This window comes from Moschus berezovskii, chromosome 1 (assembly GCF_049115385.1).
Source record: "Moschus berezovskii isolate FMDL1 chromosome 1, NW_MosBer_1.0, whole genome shotgun sequence".
NCBI classification, from domain to species: domain Eukaryota; kingdom Metazoa; phylum Chordata; class Mammalia; order Artiodactyla; family Moschidae; genus Moschus; species Moschus berezovskii.
The window spans coordinates 150,084,258-150,104,033 of NC_142460.1; the positions used below are offsets into that span (position 1 = coordinate 150,084,258).

The window sequence follows — 19,776 nt, forward strand, 5'->3', positions numbered from 1 at the left end:
AACTACTATGGTTTTGGAGAAGATAATATTCATTGGCATGTATTAGGCAGTAAACCCTTGAACAACATGGGCTTGATCTGCATAGGTCCTCTTTCATGTGGATTGTTTTTATTGAAGACTTAATACAGTACTACATTTTCCTCACTTGGTTGAATCTGTAGATGTGGAACTGCAGATACAGAGAGCTATCTAAAGTTATGAGTGGATTTTCTACTGCAAGAGGGTTGGCGTCCCTAACTTCTGCATTGTTCAAGTCTCAACTGTATGCCTATGATAAAAATTGCCAGATAGAAAATGGTTAGTATTTTGCCTCATTTCTTCTAAAGCTCACATCACACTTATCTCAAAGGCTACCTGGCTCAGCGTCAGGTTAAGAACTAGTTTAAAAGTTCCTTAACAACTTGACCGCTAGAGTGGTGGCTCACATTTCTGAACTACAGCCCTCTGTAACAGTTCAGTTCAGTCACTCAGTTGTGTCCAACTCTTTGCGACCCCATGGACTGCAGGACACCAGGCTTCCCTGTCCATCACCAACTCCCGGAGCTTGCTCAAACTCATGTCCATCGAGTCAGTGATGCCATCCAACCTCTCAAACTCTGCCGTCCCCTTCTCCTCCTGCCTTCAGTCTTTACCAGCATCAGGGTCTTTTCCATTGAGTCAGCTCTTTGCATCAGATGGCCAAAGTATTGGAGCTTCAGCTTCTGCATCAGTCCTTCCAATGAATATTCAGGATTGGTTTCCTTTAGGATTGACTGCTTTGATCTCCTTGCAGTCCAAGGGACTCTCAAGAGTCTTCTCCAACACCACAGTTAGAAAGCATCAGTTCTTTGGCACTCAGCCATGTTATGGTCCAAATCTCACATCCGTACATGACTACTGGAAAGTCATAGCTTTGACTATACGGACTTTTATTGGCAAAGTGATGTCTCTGCTTTCTATGTTTGTCTAGGTTTACATAGCTTTTCTTCCAAGGAGCAAGCATCTTTTAATTTCATATCTACAGTCACTGTCTGCAGTGATCTTGAAGCCCAAGAAAATAAAATCTGTCACTGCTTCCATTTTTTTCTATTTGCCTTGAAGTAATGGGACCAGATGCCATGATCTTCGTTTTTTGAATGTTGAGTTTTAAGCCAGCTTTTTACTCTCCTCTTTCATCTCCTTAAGAGGCTCTTTAGTTCCTCTTTGCTTTCTGCCATAAAGGTGGTGTCATCTGCCTATTTGAGGCTGCTGATATTTCTCCTGGCCATCTTGATTCCAGCTTGTGATTCATGCAGCCTGGCATTTCACATGATGTACTCTGCATATAAGATAAATAAGCAGGATGACAATATATAGCCTTGTCATACTCCTTTCCCAATTTTGAACCAGTCCGTTGTTCCATGTCCAGTTCTAATTGTTGATTCTTGACCTGCATACAGGTTTCTTAGGAAATAGGTAAGGTGGTCTGGTACTCCCATCTCATTAAGAATTTTCCACAGCTTGTTGTGATCCCCACAATCAAATGCTTTCACATAGTCAATGAAGCAGAAGTAGATGTTTTGCTGGAATTCCTTTGCTTTCTCCATGATCCAACAAATGTTGGCAATTTGATCTCTGTTTCCTCTGCATCTTTGAAACCCAACTTGTACATCTAGATGTTCTCAGTTCATGTATATTAAAGCCTCGCTTAAGGGATTTTGAGCATAACCTTGCTAGCATGTGAAATGAGCACAATTATCTGGTCATTGGAGCATTCTTTGGCATTGGTGGTCCTTGGGATTGGAATGAAAACTGACATTTTCCAGTCCTGTGGCCACTGCTGAGTTTTCCAAATTTGCTGACATGCTGAGTGCAGCACTTGCACAGCATCGTCTTTTAGGATTTGAAATAGCTCAGCTGGAATTCCATCACCTCTGTTAGCATTGTTTGTAGTAATGCTTCTTAAGGCCCACTTGACTTCACACTCTAGGATGGCTGCCTCTAGTTGAGTGACTACACAATCCTGGTTATCAGGGTTATTAAGACCTTTTTTATATAGTTCCTCTGTGTATTCTTGTCATCTCTTAAATCTCTTCTACTTCTGTTAGGACCTTACCATTTCTGTCCTGTATCATGCCCGTCCTTGCATAAAATGTTCCCTTGGTATCTCCAGTTATCTTGAATAGATCTCATCCTTCCCATTCTGTTGTTTTCCTCTATTTCTATGCATTGTTCATTTACTTATCTCTACTTGCTGTTCTTTAGAACTCTGCATTCAGTTGGGTATATCTTTCCCATTCTCTCTTGCCTTTTGCTTTTCTTTCCTCAGTTATTTGTAAAGCCTCCTCAACCAACCAGTTTGCCTTTTCACATTTCTTTTTCTTTGGGATGCTTTCAGTCACTGCCTCCTGTACAGAGTTATAAACCTCTGTCCATAGTTCTTCAGGCACTCTATCAGATGTAATCCCTTGAATCTATTTGTCACCTCCACTGTATAATCATAAGGGATTTGATTTAGGTTTTACCTGAATGGTCTAGTGGTTTTCCCTACTTTCTTCAGTTTAAGCCTGAATTTCTTCAGTTTAAGCTTCAGTCAGGAGGAGCTCATGATCTGAGCCACAGTCAGCTCCAGGTTTTGTTTTTGCTTACTGTATAGAGCTTCTCCATCTTTGGCTGCAAAGAGCATAATCAATCTGATCTCGATATTGACCATCTGGTCTAGTACCAGGCACTATCCTACACATTAAAAAATATTAACTCATTTATAATTTAAAAATGTAGACATATATAAATATATGTACATAATGTGAAAATGTTGAGTTGTTGTCATTCTCACAACAATTTTTTAAGATAAGTAGAATTATTATTATTTTAAAATAGAGGAAGTTAAGGAATAGAGAGACTTAAGTGATTTGCTCCAGGTGACTTGCATAGGTAATGAGTGGCAAAGCCAGAATATAAATAACAGGCAACCTGGCTCTGGAGCCCATCCTTAACCATGAAATGAAGCTGTTTTTCTGTCGCTGAGATAAAAGTTTCATAAAATTCTTTGTACCCTTATTATATTTACTATACTTAGATATTTTCTGTACTATTATTTTTACTTTTTTTATATATATATTTTTTTTATTTTTACTTTTTAAAAAAAATAAAATACTAAGAATCTTTCCTAGAGACTGCCCAAGAAAAGACCCAGGATTTCCATGTTGCTCCATTTACTCAGACTATTTTCTAGTCTAGACACAGCCTTTGCGTGAGGCCTGTATTCATACTTCTCTCTGGTAGCTAGAGATAAAGAAATTGTAGTACAACTCGTCAGGTCATTTGAAGTTTTGTCAGATATTAGCAAGTAGGACTTTTGAGATTTAGAAATAAAATATTTATAATAGTTATGCATTTAATTCTTTATTCCTTAGTTCTTATATTTCCTTGATTATGTTATAGAGAAGTATAGTAGCTGCAATTAAATGCTTGATTTGCTAGGGGACAACTCTTCTGTTTTATTTCCGTTTCTTTTTATATATTAAAAATGAGGTTATGAAAATGAGATACTGTTTGTTTGCCTAGCAAATAAGCACGTCTTTTTAAGTTGTTATATTCAGTGTTGGTCCAGGAGTAGTGGTAGATTTCTTCCCTTAATTACTGATGGAAATATAAGTAGGCAAAATTATTTTGGAGGGCTTCGCTGGTGGCTCAGTGGTAAAGAGTCCACCTGCCAATGCATGGGACACAAGTCTAATCCCTGATCCGCAAAGTTCCCACATGCCGCAGAGCAACTAAGTCTGTGCACCACAGCTCTTGAGCCTGTCCTCTAGAACCCGGGAGCTGCAACTACGGAGCCATTCTCTGTAAGAAGAGAAGCCAGTGCAATGAAAAGCCCACACATTGCAACTAGAGAGAAGCCTGCACAGCAGTGAAGATCTAGCACAGCCAAAAATAAATAAATAGAAATTATTTTTTAAAAATATTTTGGAAAGTGTGTATCTAAAAGCCTTTGACCCAATACTTCTAATTGTTAATCTATTATAAAAATATAAACTTAGACACAGATGATCTTTATACACAAGGAAGTTACTACAAAGTTTTTTTAAATAGTAAAATATTAGAAACAATGTATGTGTCCAGTGAGAAAGTTCATCATAATTATCTCCACTTCCTCCTCATTACAGTCACTATCTCTGCCATCTCTAGTGCTTCCAGAATATATAGAACTGTTAAACTGGTAGTTATGAAAAGTTAATAAAAATATAGATACTTTCAGTATATTATTAAATACAAATTTTAAAAGAGGATACAAAATCATATACACAGTATACTCTCATTAATATTTAAAATGGAAAAACTTGGGGATAAAAAGACTAAGAAAAACATACCAAAATGTCATAGTGATTGCTATAATATAAGGTAATGAAAATGCTTTTCATCATTATCTCAATTTTCAATAATGAAACATTTCTTTTACAATAAGAGTCATTCATTTTTTAAAATGTAACTTCCAGAAATATGTAATCTACAATTTCACTTAGAAATATCCACCTGAGGGCTTCCCTGTTGGCTCAGGTGGTAAATCTCTACCTGAATTTTGGTAATAAATGCTAACAAGTTTTATAGCCACTTTGGGGTTTACCTAGGGTGCTCTTTTTTTAATTAATTTTATTTTTGTTTGCTCTTTCTTGCTGCTCACGGGCTTTCTCTAGTTGCAGCAAGCGGGGGCTACTCTTCATCGCAGTGAGTGCACAGACTTCTCATTGTGGTGGCTTCTCTTGTGGACTACAGGCTCTCGGGCTTGCAGGCTTCAAATAGTTGTGGCTTACAGGCTTAGTTGCTCCACAACCTGTGGGATCTTCCCAGTTCAGTTCAGTTGCTCAGTCGTGTCTGACTCTTTGCAATCCCATGAACTGCAGCATGCCAGGCCTCCCTGTCCATCACCAACTCCCAGAGCCTACCCAAACTCATGTCCATTGAGTCAGTGATGCCATCCAACCATCTCATCATCTGTTGTCCCCTTCTCCTCCTGCCTTCAATCTTTCCGAGCATCAGGGTCTTTTCCAATGAGTCAGTTCTTCTCATGAGGTGGCCAAAGTATTGGAGTTTCAGCTTCAACATCTGTCCTTCCAATGAACACCCAGGACTGATCTCCTTTAGAATGGACTGGTTGGATCTCCTTGCAATCCAAGGGACTCTCAAGAGTCTTCTCCAACACCACAGTTCAAAAGCATCAATTCTTGCAGCACTCAGCATTCTTTATTGTCCAACTCTCACATCCACACATGACCACTGAAAAACCATAGCCTTGATCTTCCCAGACCAGGTATCAGTCTCTTGTGCCCTTCATTGGCAGGTGGACTCCTAGCCACTGTTCCACCAGGGAAGTCCCCAGGGTGCTCTTTTTTTGCTGTGTATGTGTGATTATTATACCATAAATGATAGTTTTTTGAGAAAATGACATTAAAGGGAATATTGTTTAGTGGATATAGCACTTTTCAAAGTATGTTCTAGCTGCTATAACCAGATTTTAAGATCTTCCTGATTTCCTCCTGTGATTCGCTCAGGCATCCTCCCAAATAAGATTTCCATCTTTGTCTTCCATCACACTCTGAATATTTAAGAAAGTGGTAGTGCCACTGTTTAGAAAGCTTCATTAAACCGTCAGACTTGATACCAAAGATATAGTACGTTGACTGAATAAGTATACACAATAGGTTTAAGTATTCTGATAGTTGCTTTAGAAAAACTATAAGGCAAATTTTTAATCTGGCATGATAGAATTTTTTTTATAATATTTTAGAGTTTTTTCTGATTGCAGTTTTTGGCTTATTCATTGATTAAATCATGTGAGGCAGAATGTGATATGAGGAGATATCATATTTTAAACGCAATGGCGTGTCTTCAGGAAATAATGTTATAATGAAAATATTCTTTTCTATTTTCAGTGACTTTCTGGCTGATCAAGCTGCATGTTATGTTCAGGCAATACAGTGGATTTTGCACTATTACTATCATGGAGTTCAATCCTGGAGCTGGTGAGGGAATAAAAACAAAAATAAAGTTTTGTATTTTATAATGGCTCATTCTACTATAAGCTCATTTGATAATCTCTTCTTTTTACTTCTATTTATGATACTAATAGTATTTTTTAAAAGATACATACAGCCAAGTTTAAGTGAAAAAGAATCTTTTTTAGTATTGTAATATTTTAAAAAGATCCTTTTATAACAAAGATACTTCCAGCTGTAGTAGATGGCCCATAATAAAAAGCTCTCTGTTAATCTAAGGATTTAAAATTTTCTATCATAATGAATGAAGTGTCACAAAGTCTTGACAGTTACTGGGTCTCAGTGATGGTTAAGTGGGATTGTTTATTATATTCTTCTCTATGTCTTTATGTGTTTGAAAATTTTTTCTGTTAGGAGTAATGAAGAATGAATTATATGAATGTTAGACTGGGAAGGGTAATGAAGAAAGGAGAAAAGAATTTACTTCTCCTGGAATAGTAATAATTCTCTATTTATCTCATGGTTTTTATTCCAGGAAGTTCCATCTACATTTCCAAACCATCCACTGAAATAGAAAACAAGTCAAAAAATGATACAGGAAAAAATAGACACTTTTAAATGATGAGATAGCTTGTTTTGTTTTGAGAGCACCTTCTAGGCTCTGTTTTAAAGCACCAACAGCAAAACATACCAGTGCACAATAATGTGGCATTAATTATTAATAGAATTTCACTTACTAATAGCCTTTAAAAAAATAACTGCAATAACTAACAAGATTCTCAGGGCATCTCTGAAGAGCACTGTAGTGACAAAAAAAAAATCCTTGATTTGCCATTTTTTAAGAGGGTGAGTGTAAGTTATGGCTATTATATTACCAGGCATTGAGGCCAAGCACTTGTAAAGCATGTGCTCAGATAGTCCTCAAAGCTGTTTAAAGTAAATATTGTTTTCTGCTTTTGACAGATGAGGCTCAGAGACGTTAAATAACCTTTCCAGTATCACACACCAATATTCAAGTACATGCCTATCTGATTTCCAAAGTCTGTACATTTTCTATTGTTCCACATGCCATTCTTCCTCCTAAAGTTTCCCATTCTTTTGAAGTATGCCATAACTGTGGAACATAAAAATGTTTTGTTGGCTTTTATTTTGCTATTTTTAGTCAGACATTAAGAACATTGAAATTTTTTTTAATTTTTAAAAATTATATGTTTGAAATTTCTAAAAATATATCTTTATGTTAAATATGGGAAGATTTTAAAAACAAATAGTGTACATGATTGACAAATGGTTTCATACTTATCACAAACACAATATATATGTATACACACTAATTCAAAGATGATGATTCTTAGAGCTGACTAGTAACAACCATATGAGCTCAGACTTCCCTGTGTCTTCATGAGAGAATCTCAGGCCCACATGAAGTAACTGAATGTCTTCTGATTGCCTCATTAGTTCATTCTGAGAATCTGTTGTTTGGAAGGTTCACACTCAATACTTCTGAAACTGGAATCATTGTATTATTTATATAAATAATAAATTCTATTTTAAATGTGTGAATATATATACCCTTCAATTACTTATGTCTAAATTTTTGAAATATAAACTACACTTTAAAAAAATTAAGGAAATAAAATACTTATTGTCATCAAATAATCTACATTTTCCAACATTGCTGATTTCTTACATTCATGTGGCAGAATTATGAGTGATTTTTTTTCTTTAGAATTATTGCTATGTGTGGACACGACTGAACACACGCACGGAGGCACAGCTGTTAAAATAGAATATTGAAAAGTATATTGATCTGTTTCATAAAGTTTGCCAGTTGTTTAAAGCTCAGTTTTGTCTTACAGGTTTTATCCGTACCATTATGCACCTTTCCTGTCTGATATCCGCAACATCAGTACACTCAAAATCCATTTTGAACTGGGAAAACCTTTTAAGCCATTTGAACAGCTTCTTGCTGTACTTCCAGCAGCTAGCAAAAATTTACTTCCTGCATGCTACCAGGTGGGTTTTAGAATTAAATGTATTTGTATTCTTTTTAATATTTAGGAGTTCCTCCTCCAAACCTAGAAACATCATACCCAAATTTCTTTAATAGCTAAATATATTTATTTTCAGTTTCAAATATAGTATTCTTTAAACAAGTCCCTTGAAAAGTAATTCCTTAATTTAAAGTTAACTTTGTTTTAAAAATGCAAACACATTTCATAAACCATTCAAAGCATAGCTTCTTTGTTTTCAGTATCTTTAAGCACATCTGCAGTTTGTCTCTGCACTGATGAAAGTAAATTGAGCTTGGCAAACTCTAAAACCATCTGCTCTGTCCAGATATTACAAATTTCATTTCTGTTCTCTTTTACCCTCTACCTATTAGAATATGGATGATTCTAATAAGTTGTTTATCTCAACAAAATTGCTACTTCCATTTATATTTGGATTTTAAGAATTTCATTTATCAAATTATGGAATAAAAAACGTCTCTCTGATTAACGTACTTCATATAACAGGAGAAAGCTGTTTCAGGGGTGATTGGGTCACCAAAATTACACTAAGCCTACAAATTTTGAGGGTAAACTCAGTTTAGTTCTTCTAGAGCATCAATCTGTTCTTCTAATTCTGTGGTCTGTGCCAGGAATTGAAATAGACACACATAAATATATACATATCACATACCTTCGCTGCTTGAACAGTGTCCAGCTTCCTTCTAAATCTTTCTGAAACTTAACCTGTCCTTCATCCCGGCCCAAGGCCTTCCTTCCTTTAGTTTCTTTGATGCGTTTTTTTCTTACCTTCAATACATTAAGAATTGATAGTCAACCACTCTGGACTAATATAGCCATGAAGGTTTTTATAGCCACATATGTTTTGATTCTTCTGTACCCATAACATACTGATTATTTTATTTTGAATATTACCCTGAGAAATAGAATAAAATTTTTTATGTCATGATCTTCAATATTCATTTCCTAGAAGATATCTTTAGGTTTCTTTATCTACTTCTGTTACAAAATCTCTAATAAAAACATGTCTTATTGGGCTTTCTATCTTTGCTTTTGGTGGTAAAGAGATTCTTGTATTTTAGGATTTCTTTTTCTTTTTAAATTATCTTAGATAAACAGTTATATAACTTAATAAAATCAGTTGATTATGACATGAAAATAAATTGTCTAAGGTTAAAAATGGAATGTGTGAAATGAACTGAAATTTGAATGGAAAAACAATTCAGATGAGCCTTGTAGAGTGAAAAGACTATAGAAGATAGAAATGAATTGTAATAGGTAAACAAATATTATAAATATATTAACAAAAAGCTACATTGATATTAGTTCTTACATTTCTATTACACTATTTTATGTTTTCACAGCATTTGATGACCAATGAAGATTCGCCAATTATAGAATATTATCCACCTGATTTTAAAACTGACTTAAATGGGAAACAACAGGAATGGGAAGCTGTGGTACTAATACCTTTTATTGATGAGGTCAGTGCATGAAATGTTTACATATACACTTGTATTTTAATTAGAGATTACTTCACATAAATGAATGAGCAATGGATTTTAATCACCATTTGTGTTAATGAGTTTTAACTACTCTCATCTTCGTTCTGTGCATCAAAACTTCTGTGTATGCTAATTATAAGGAAGCTGGCATTGCTTTACTAATATTAGACTAAGTAGGCTTCAGAACAGAGAGTATTACCAAAGATCAAAGACTTAAATAACACTATAAACCTAGTTAACTTCATTAATATTTGTAGGACAGTACACCCAGCAACTAAGGAATACACATTTTTAAGTGAAAGACCGTTCACCAAGATTATTTGGTAAGGCATAAAAATGTCTGAATAAATTTAAAAGGGTGAAATCATAAAGTGAATGTTCTCTGACCACATAGAATTAAGTTAAAAATCAGCAACAGATCTCTGAAAATTTATAACAATTTTGAAATAAAATAGCACACTTCTAAATAATCCATATATTAAAGAAATTTAAAGGAATATTTGAAATGTTTTATCTGAATGATAATGAGAACACATATCATAATCTGTGTGATAAAATTAAAGCAAGGCCTAAAAGGGGAACTTCATGTTCTAGATGCTTATACTAAACAAGAAAATATTTTGAAGTAAATTAGACTTCCTACCATAAGAAGCTAGAAAAACAAGAGCAATTTAAATCCAAACTAAGCAGAATGAAGAAAACAAAAAGACAGGAGCAGAAATCCATGGAAAATGAACAAACAATAGAGAAAAATCAATGAAACCAAAAGTTGATCCTCTTGAAAGATTAATAAAATTGATAAATCCCAGGAAGACAGATCAAAAAAGGCTTAAAAAAACTAGACCACCAGGGGAGAACACATAAATTTAGAATGAAAGGAGAGGTATCCTATAAATCCTATAGTTATTTAAAAAATCGATAAGGTATATTGTGAGCAATTTTATGCCAACAAATTTAACAACCTAAATGAAATGAACACAGTTCCTTAAACATGATTCAGCAAAACTGACAGGAAAAAAACATAAAAATCTGAGTAATCCTATATCTTTTAAAGACATTTAGTTCAAAATTTAAAATCGTCTCACAGAGAAAAATTCTAGGCTCAGATGTCTTGACTTGTGAATTCTAGTAAGCATTCATGAAAGAAATAATACCAATTTTATACAAACTTTGAGAACATAGAAGAGGAATAATCACTTCCCAATATATTATATTAGGCCAGCATAATAGTCAATGATACTACAAGAAAAGAAAATTACTTGATAATATCCCTCCTAAAGTAGATGCAAAACTTTTAACATAGTCAAGCCAGATGGGATCCAATATAGAAGGTTAATACTCATAACCAAATGAGATTTATTTTAGAAATACAGTGTTGATTTTCAATGTGATTTACCACATTTGAGTATTCAACATCCAATTTTAATAGAAATGCTCAACTACTAGAAATAAGAGGGAACTTCCTCAACCAAATAAGTGAAGTCGCTCAGTCATGTCCAACTCTTTGCAACCCCATGGACTATAGCCTACCAGGCTCCTCCATCCATGGGATTTTCCAGGCAAGAGTACTAGAGTGGGTTGCCATTTCCTTTCCTGACCCAAGGATCAAACCCTGGTCTCCCTCATTGTAGGCAGACGCTTTTACTGTCTGAGCCACCAGGGAAGTCAAAACCAAATAAAGTGCATGTTTTAAAAAACCCATGGAGAGAGGAACCTGATGGGATACAGTCCATAGGGTCACAAAGAGTCGGACACAACTGAAGTGATTTAGCACACACGCATGCACTGCTAACAGTATACTTAATAGTAAAATTTTGAATGTTTTCTTTGTAAAATCAAGTTTAAGACAAGGATGTTTATTCTAATCAATTCTCTCTAATACTGTACTAGCAGTCCACTGTATTAAGTCAAGGGAAAGAAAGGCATGTAGATTAGAAAGGAAGAAGAAAAATTGTTTTTATATGCACATATCATTACTACAAAAATAGAAAATTTTAAGGAATCTTCAAAAAGATACTATTAACAATAAGGAAATTTAGCAAGGTCACAAAATATAAAATCTATACAAAATTAAATTGTGTTTATATATACTAGCAACAAAAAATTGGAAAATATAAATTTTTTAAATAAAAAGACTTACTTTCAGTAGCATTAAGAAATATAAAATACACATTTATAAATTTAACAGCATGCACACTGAAAACTACAAATAGTATTGAGATATGGAGACCTAAATAAATGGAAGAATATACCACGTTCAAGGAATAGAAGATTTAATATTGTTAAGAAATAACCTCTTCCCTTATTGATCCTTGGGCTCAACATAATTTCAGCAAAAATGCAGCAAATTTTTGTATAGAAATAAAAAATCCAGTTTTAAAGTTTGGATGAAATTGCAAAGTATCTCGAGTAGCCAGAACAATCTGTAGGAAGAACAATACTGAAAGACTTTCATTATCTGATTTCATGACTTACCATTAGGCTAAAGTAATCAAGGCAGTATGTTTCCTACATCATAATAGACATAGATCAGTGAAACAGAATAGAGGCCAAAGAACCTAGATCTATACTTGTCCAGTTAATAAATGTTCAATTAAGGCATCAGAGCTATTCAATAGGTAAAGAAAAAGCTTTTTAACAAATGCTACTGAAACAGCTGGCTATATATATGGGTAAAAACCTGTACATTATTGTCCAGAGCAATTTATTTGTGATAACTCCAAACTGGAAAAAAATTCAGATGTCTTTCAATGAGTGAATGGATTAAAAAAACCCTGTAGTACATTCATATAATGGCATACTACTCAGCAATAAAAATAACTACTTATGTAAACAAAGGATGGGAAAAAGTTCATTAGACTGAAAAAGTCAATCTTAGAAGATTTTATGTGGTTCCATTTATGTAATATATTTGAAGTGATGCAATTATTATAATATAAAATAGGTCATTGGGAGATAGGGTATGACTATAAAGGGATAATGTGAAGGAGTTTCTTTACAATGATGTGACAGTCCTGTATTCCAGTTTTAGCGGTGGTTACATGAAGTTTCCCTGGTGGTTCAGATAAAAGAATCCGCCTGCAATGCAGGAAACCTGGGTTCGATCCCTGAATTGAAAAGATCCCCTGGAGGAGGGCATGGCAACCCACTCCAGTATTCTTGCCTGAAGAATACCCTGTGGACATAGGAGCCTACAGTCCATAGGGGTTGGAAAGAGTCGGACACCACTCAGCAACTGAGCGCATACACATGAATCTGCATGTATGATAAGAATTCCATACTTCTGTACATACACAGTATTTACATATAAAAACTAGTGAAATCTGGAGCTTCCCTGGTGGCTCAGACAGTAAAGAATCCACCTGCAATGCAGGTGTCCTGGGTTCGATCCTTAGGTTGGGAAGATCTCCTGGTGGAGGGCATGGCAACCCACGAGGAACCTGGCAGGCTACAGTCTGTAGGGTCCCGAAGAGTCAGACACAACTGAGCAACTAAGCACATTGAAATCTGAATAGGTCTGTAGTGATGGTGTAGCAGTGTCAGTTTCCTAGTTTTGATAATGTACTGTGGCTATATGTAAGATGTTATAATTGGGTGAAAAGTACATGGGAACACACCATACTAACTTTGCAAATTCTTAACTCTTTATGTTTTGCTGTTGTACACAAAGCTATAATAAAAGTACTTATGTATTTATGTATTCTTTTTGTTTGTTAATATATTCTTATGTATTGGTAGTTTTATTTTTATAAGGTAGAATCCCGAAAGCAGAAATGCTTGGTTAATGGGAGTGTATGGTTTTTGGTTTAATTAATTTTACCAGATTCTTTTTCAAAAAGACTGGTCTAATTCACACCATCAATACTTGAGAGTACCTACTAGTACCTACTAGCTTTTCTAGTCCTGAATGTTATTGTTTAATTTTGACCAGTCAAGAATGCCATTTTATTATTATTCAAGTTTATTTTTACCTGATCCCTAATTTGATATATTTTTATGTGTGTTTGTCTTTTTCATTTTCCCTTTTATAAATTGTCTGTTTATATCCTTTCCCTCATTTTCTTTTTTTCATTTTGAGCAACTCTTTGTATGCTAGGAATATTTTTTCCCAGTGTGGCATTTGCCTGTTGATTTGTTCATGACCTCTTTTATCACATACATTTTCTTTTACTTAAAAATGTCTTTTTCCTTAAAGTGGCTAAGCTTTTTTCTGCCTTACCTAAGAATTTTCACTGCAAATTATCAATTCTTTCCTAGATTTTCTTCTAATACTTTGTTGTCTCATTACTACTTATTTTGTATATCATATGATATTGAAATATATATGTGTTTTCTTTCCTGACTGGACAAAAACATTATTTTAAGTGTCTGGAATACTATGTTTGACATATATTTGGATTTGTTTTTTAACTATTTATTTTGTTCTTCTCGTCTGTGGGTCTTTTGTGGTGTCAATACTTAAATGTTTTGCTTATAGGTGATTTTATAAAAAGTGATAGGATCTCATAAGACAAGTTCTTGATAACTTTGCAGTTCAACCTTTATTCTTTCAGTATGAACACTAACATCATTTTTCCTTTGAAAAATATATTTTAAACCATTGTGATTTTCATTGAAATTGCATTAAATATAAAAGATAATCATAAAGATTAACATTTCTATATTAATGCACATTTGCAATGTGAGAAATTAAGGAGCAGTGAATTGTGATAAATTCATATTTAAATTTTGATTCTCTGCTGTTCTTATCCACACTTAGCCACAACAGTGGCTGCTGTTGGAGTAATATTTTCAGAGGAATTTGTAGTGACAAATATTCTAGGGCCCTTAGAAACAAGACTAACACATCAGTTTTTTATGTAATTGAAAAGAATTCTGTTATTAAGACTTTTGCTTTTTAAGAACACAAATAGCAATTTTGTTTTTTGAGGGAAAAGATCCATTCTGTGTGTTAAGATTACAGAATTTTTATGTTTTTGACCCCTCTCTTCAATCTTTATGTTCAGAAGCGATTGTTAGAAGCCATGGAGACATGTAACCACTCCCTCAAAAAAGAAGAGAGAAAAAGAAATCAACACAGTGAGTGCCTAATGTGCTGGTTTGACAGCGACACGGAGTTCACTTACCCCTCTCCATGGCCAGAAAAGTTCCCTCCTGTAGAGCGATGCAATGCAAGGTAACGTTGTGTGGTCATTCTTCAAAAACAGAGAGTGCAAAAAAATAATAATAAAATTAACTTTCACAAAGCTTTTGAATATCTATTTCGAGAGTTAACAGATAATTTATGACATTTGTGTGCAACTGATAATGAACTACATCCACCTTTCCAAGATCATGGCATCCATCTGTCTCAGTTGTTTCTGTAGTTCTCTGCTTTGGTCCAATTCTGCTTCTCTGTTTCTGTCTTGTCAAAGTTGTTCCCCACCCTACTGCCCCTCTCTCATCCCCCACAGTGCATATCTCTTCTCTTCCTCACGAAATGTGTGAATTTTTGTTTTCATTGCCAGTGTCTACTCCCAGCATTATTTGACATGCTATGACTTTACCTTTTACATTCCCTAACCACCCAACAGGAAAGAAGAAAAACAAGAAATAAAAGAGTGCCTCTGTTTTCTTGCCTCAAATCCATTTCAGTCCATTTCTTCTTTCTCTTCTTCATTAAAATGTTTTCCTTGTTTTTTCTCTTTTCTCATCTTCCCTGCAGTAATACCCAGGTGGCAGGTTAGTTGCAGATAAAGTAAACGACTCTCCGTTATGATTTTTCCTTTTCTTAAAACAAAGAGAAAGATGAAATAGACATTATAAAGTGTTTATTTTCCATTCTGGGTTTTGGAAAATGGAGGATGTAGAGATTTATAATATGTGTTATATATTCCTTTAGTATAAAAATCATATATACATGTGTAGTTTATATATTTTATATGTATTATATATTTATGCATATATATATATTATATGTATTTTTAAATAAATGGGAAAACTTCCACTCAGTATGTTACAGTTATGGTTGTGTCTGAATTAGTAACAACAGAGAATCTGCTGCTTTATATTTTCTTTGTCTTAAAGGACAAATTGTTATTCTCCTGTTTAAAAGCAAGGGTAAGTCTTGCAAAATACTGAAGGGATGCTGAAAAACTGTGATTGCTTGTAATGTATGAATTTTAAATCAAATACCTTGATTTATTTTCTAGGTATAAAATAATATCATTAGATGCTTGGCGTATAGATATAAGCAAGAACAAAATAACCAAGGTTGACCAGAAGGCATTATATTTCTGTGGATTTCCTACTTTGAAACACATCAAACACAAAGTCAGTGGCTATTTAGTTCAGAATTTTTTTACTTTATTGAAAGTGAAGTAATTATAGAAAAATAATTAAAAATTAAATTCTATGAATTCTTTTAAAGTTTTTTTTGAAGAAAAGTGGGGTTCAAGTATTCCAGCAAAGCAGTCGTGGAGAAAACATGATGTTGGAAATCTTAGTGAATGCTGAGTCAGATGAACTTGTAAGTATTTTCTTTACTGTAGATTATGCATAAAAGTGTTCTAGCTGCAATGTGTTTGCCAAGTGGTATAACGTGTAGGAATTCCAGAAATTCACAGGAAACAAGGATAGAGTAAAGAAACATTTACACAGATTAAAGGATGTGTATAATTGTGACATAATGAGCAAAAAAATGCTGGAGAAATTTTGAAAAGATGAGCTGTGTGAATTTAGGTTAAGTACAGATCTGTAGATGGGAATAGACTTAAGCAGGGTACTAACAGAAAGATTATCATAAAGAGGAAAAAGGAGGGGAAGGGTATGCCAGTTGAAAAAAATAACATGAGCTGGGAATTAGAGTCAAAAATGATATTAACACATTATCTTTTTAACCTTTTTGTATGTCTGAAATTTTTAATACTTTTTCTTTTTTTAGAGTAAATGTGATGTATTTGAGGAGAAGGAGTAGATAAACCTGACTGAAGCAGAGGACTTGTGTTGGGAAATAGTAGAAGATAAGGTTGAAAAAACATATTGAGGCCAGATTATGGAGGACCTTGAATACCAGGCTAAGGAGTTTGGACTTATTTTTATGTGACTGTTATCTTGAAATTGGTATTTTCATAAAAATTAATTTGGTAGCAGCATAATAGACTAAATTGCATAAAACAGAAATGGAAGAGAATGGAAAAGCCTGTAAGTTGAGGTTGTGGTTATAGAAGCCTTAGATAATAAAGACATAAACTGTGAAAGTGGTAATAGATCTAGATGAACAAGACTAAATTCACAAGTTCCATCATTTGTTCAAAAATAGGGGATGAAAAGAAAAAGAAAATATTAAATATGACTGGCTCTAAATATCAGACTAATCAATTGAAAAACAGTTACTGTTTATTGGAATAAAGAAGTTAAAATAAGAGAGGCACTTGTTTGAGGGGATAAATGATCAGTAATAGAATTTTAAGTTGGTTGTAGAACATTTATCTGGAGCTGCCCTGTCAGCCTTTCTTAGCAGGGTTCCACAAGAGATTTAAGCCCTAATGCCCTAAGTCATCCATTTGCTTATAAAAATTAAATTAGTTCTTATGCATTTAGTATAGTACTAGTTATGTGTCATCCTTAGGAGAATTGGTAAAATCCCTAGTCAAATTGTTTTTTGTGTTCTGTGGTTCAGATGAAAAACTTCAGTCAAGAAAGATGATTATACACAGTTGAATACTTAGAGCTAAAGCTTGGAGGGCAATAGGAATATGCAGGTTGTGAGCAGGGAAGTGATGGCTGGGGCCTTGGGGCTGACTTCCCTGAAAAAAGGAAATTCTGAGGGTTCAAGGCCCCATTGTAAAGAAATACTCTCAGGTATAAAGGGTGGAAAAGGAGCCAGTAAAAGTGACAGTGCTCAGAGAAGAAAGAAAATGATTCCCAAGTTAAGTAGTATCACAAAAGCACGAGTAGATGGTACATGCAGTTCAAGAAGAGTGAAAACTAGGTCTGTGAATTAGACCTAGTGAATTAAACTAGGTCCTTTGTTCACCATTATTGGACTTTTGAGAATTCCATTCCAGTAGGTTGTTGGAGGCAGAAGTCCAGATCCTGAGTACTAGTCTGCTACTAGTTAGATGGAAAGTAAAGGAAACAGATCTTAAGCCCTTAGTTCAGAAGTTTCTCATTGAAAAGAAGGCTGGAAACATAGCTGTAGGTACAGAAGAGGCAGCTTGTTAAGCAGAGTAGAACAGAGCTTATTAAGCAGAGCAGCAGAGCTGAAGAACAATGGAGGTCTTAAAGTCACTGTGGAGGGAAGGGTTGTGAAGAAATAAGGGATTTCCTGTAGGACTTAAGTGAAAGGATTAATCTGGGCAAGTAGGATAACTTTTCCTCCAAATGAAGGGAAGTGTGGGAGAGTGAAATTAGATATATAGAAAGGAACAGTATAAGGGAGCCTAGTTCTAATAATCTTGAAACTTGTTTTATCAGAATAGTCATTCTTTTATTTGTTCACAGTAAGAAATGTCTGCATATAATAAATACAATAAAGTTATCTCCCAAAGTCTAAAAATAGTCATCTCTAATTATTAAAGAAATATTTGCTTATAATTAATCAAACATAATAAAAAGGGGATAAAAATTTATATTTCAACTTCATTTTCTACTACAAAGTTGTTGTTGTCTAACCAATAGTAGTAATATTTCCTTTTAAGAATTTTTACTTAAGATATTTTTCATACAGAATATTTATACAGTAATCAGTTGGTATCCATGGGGCATTGGTTCCAGGACTCTCGATTGATCCTAAAATCCGGTGGATGCTCAAGTCTCATATAAAATGGTGTTGCAGCTTCCCTGATGGCTCAGTGGTAAAGAATCTGCTAACCAATGCAGGAGAAAATGGGTTCAGTCCCTGATAACGGGAAGATCCCACATGCCTGCGGAGCAGCTACATCCATGTGCCCAAAAAAAAAAAAAGCTGTAACGTTTGCATATGACCTACATGTATCCTCCCTTACACTTTAAATCATCTTTATTGCTTATAATACCTAACACAATATAAATAATTGTAAATAGAATTTGTATGCTATGTAAATAGTTGCCAACATTTGGCATATTCAAGTTTTGCTTTTTGAAACTTTCTGAAGTTGTTTTTTTTTCCCCAAAGTATTCTCCATCAGAGGTTGGTTGAGTCTGCAGATGTGGAACCCATGGATACAAAAGGCTGACTGTACAGCATTTTATAGTTTACAAAGGTTTTTGTGTATATTATTTTATCCTTAAATGAATATTGTGAGATAGATGTTCCAGCTTCTCATAAAAGAAAACTGAGACTCAGTGGGATTAAAGGATTTGCTTAACACTATAGCTTAAAAGAAATAGAACCCAGTTTTGAACCCGTGCTTTCTAACTTGAGATAAGTCTAGTGTTCTTATTTAATCATACCAATCACAAATGAAATCACATTTCTTAGATTCTTTTATGCTCTTTATCTGATATGAAATAATAATAACTCTTTTCTAGACATCTGTGCTGTTCTTTTCACTTTTTTAGTTCCCATGAGAAAAATAAACAGATAATCATGAGAATAATAGAATCATAGAATTTAACTACTGGATGGAATTTTGTAAAGCAACTAATCCAGCTCATTAATTTTACAAATTAAAAAAAATTAAATTAAGGAGACTGAAAAGCAGACATAGGCTCAGCTGGTTAGAAGCAGAACTAAAAACCTGAGTTTCTTGGTAAACGTTATTTCTATTAATGTTGGCTATATCATGAGCAGTAATACTCACGTTATAGGTCAGTGTTCTTCTGTTTGAAGTTACTGAAATCTGTTCTCACCAAGTAATTTCATTTAGGATTAAAATCAATGGGCTCCACTTTACTAATAACTGCCAGTGCTGTTGAAGAAATGAGGAGGAGGCAAGCTTCCTAGTGTGATGTTGATACTGTTGAAAAGTACTTAAGTTGGTCATAGTTCCCGACTAATAAGAGATTGGCAGAGGGGAAGGTTATATTGGTAAACTTCCACAGATTCATAATGAATTATAAAGAGTGAAAAAAGGCAGATAGGTAAAAACAACTTAAAACCATTTTTTAAAAAAAGGAAAGGGGAAAAAACCCCAAAATCTAAAGGAACAGAAATCCTAGAAAATGTACCAGAAAGAAAAGAACAGAGTAGTTAGCAGTAAAGGCACAACTTAGAGAAGAGAAATTTAAAAAACAAAATTTGACTGGATAGAATAATTAAGTTGAAATAAAGCTGTGAAGAGCAGTTACTAGCAGGGAAAATTGGCTTGAGCGATCAAATATTTTTATATTTTAATTACTCAG

General features: G+C 34.2%; 1 protein-coding gene across 6 annotated transcripts in view; it reads left to right on the forward strand.

Moving 5' to 3' along the window:
* Positions 1–19,776, forward strand: part of XRN1 (5'-3' exoribonuclease 1) — a 108,816-nt gene that overhangs the window by 28,033 nt on the left and 61,007 nt on the right. For all 6 annotated transcript variants that reach the window (XM_088840090.1, XM_055412415.2, XM_055412407.2 and 3 more), the window contains exons 13-18: positions 5,892–5,981; positions 7,814–7,970; positions 9,331–9,450; positions 14,478–14,647; positions 15,663–15,783; positions 15,881–15,979. In XM_088840090.1, the coding sequence (XP_088696216.1) occupies positions 5,892–5,981; positions 7,814–7,970; positions 9,331–9,450; positions 14,478–14,647; positions 15,663–15,783; positions 15,881–15,979 (757 nt within the window). The remainder of the gene's footprint in view (positions 1–5,891; positions 5,982–7,813; positions 7,971–9,330; positions 9,451–14,477; positions 14,648–15,662; positions 15,784–15,880; positions 15,980–19,776) is intronic.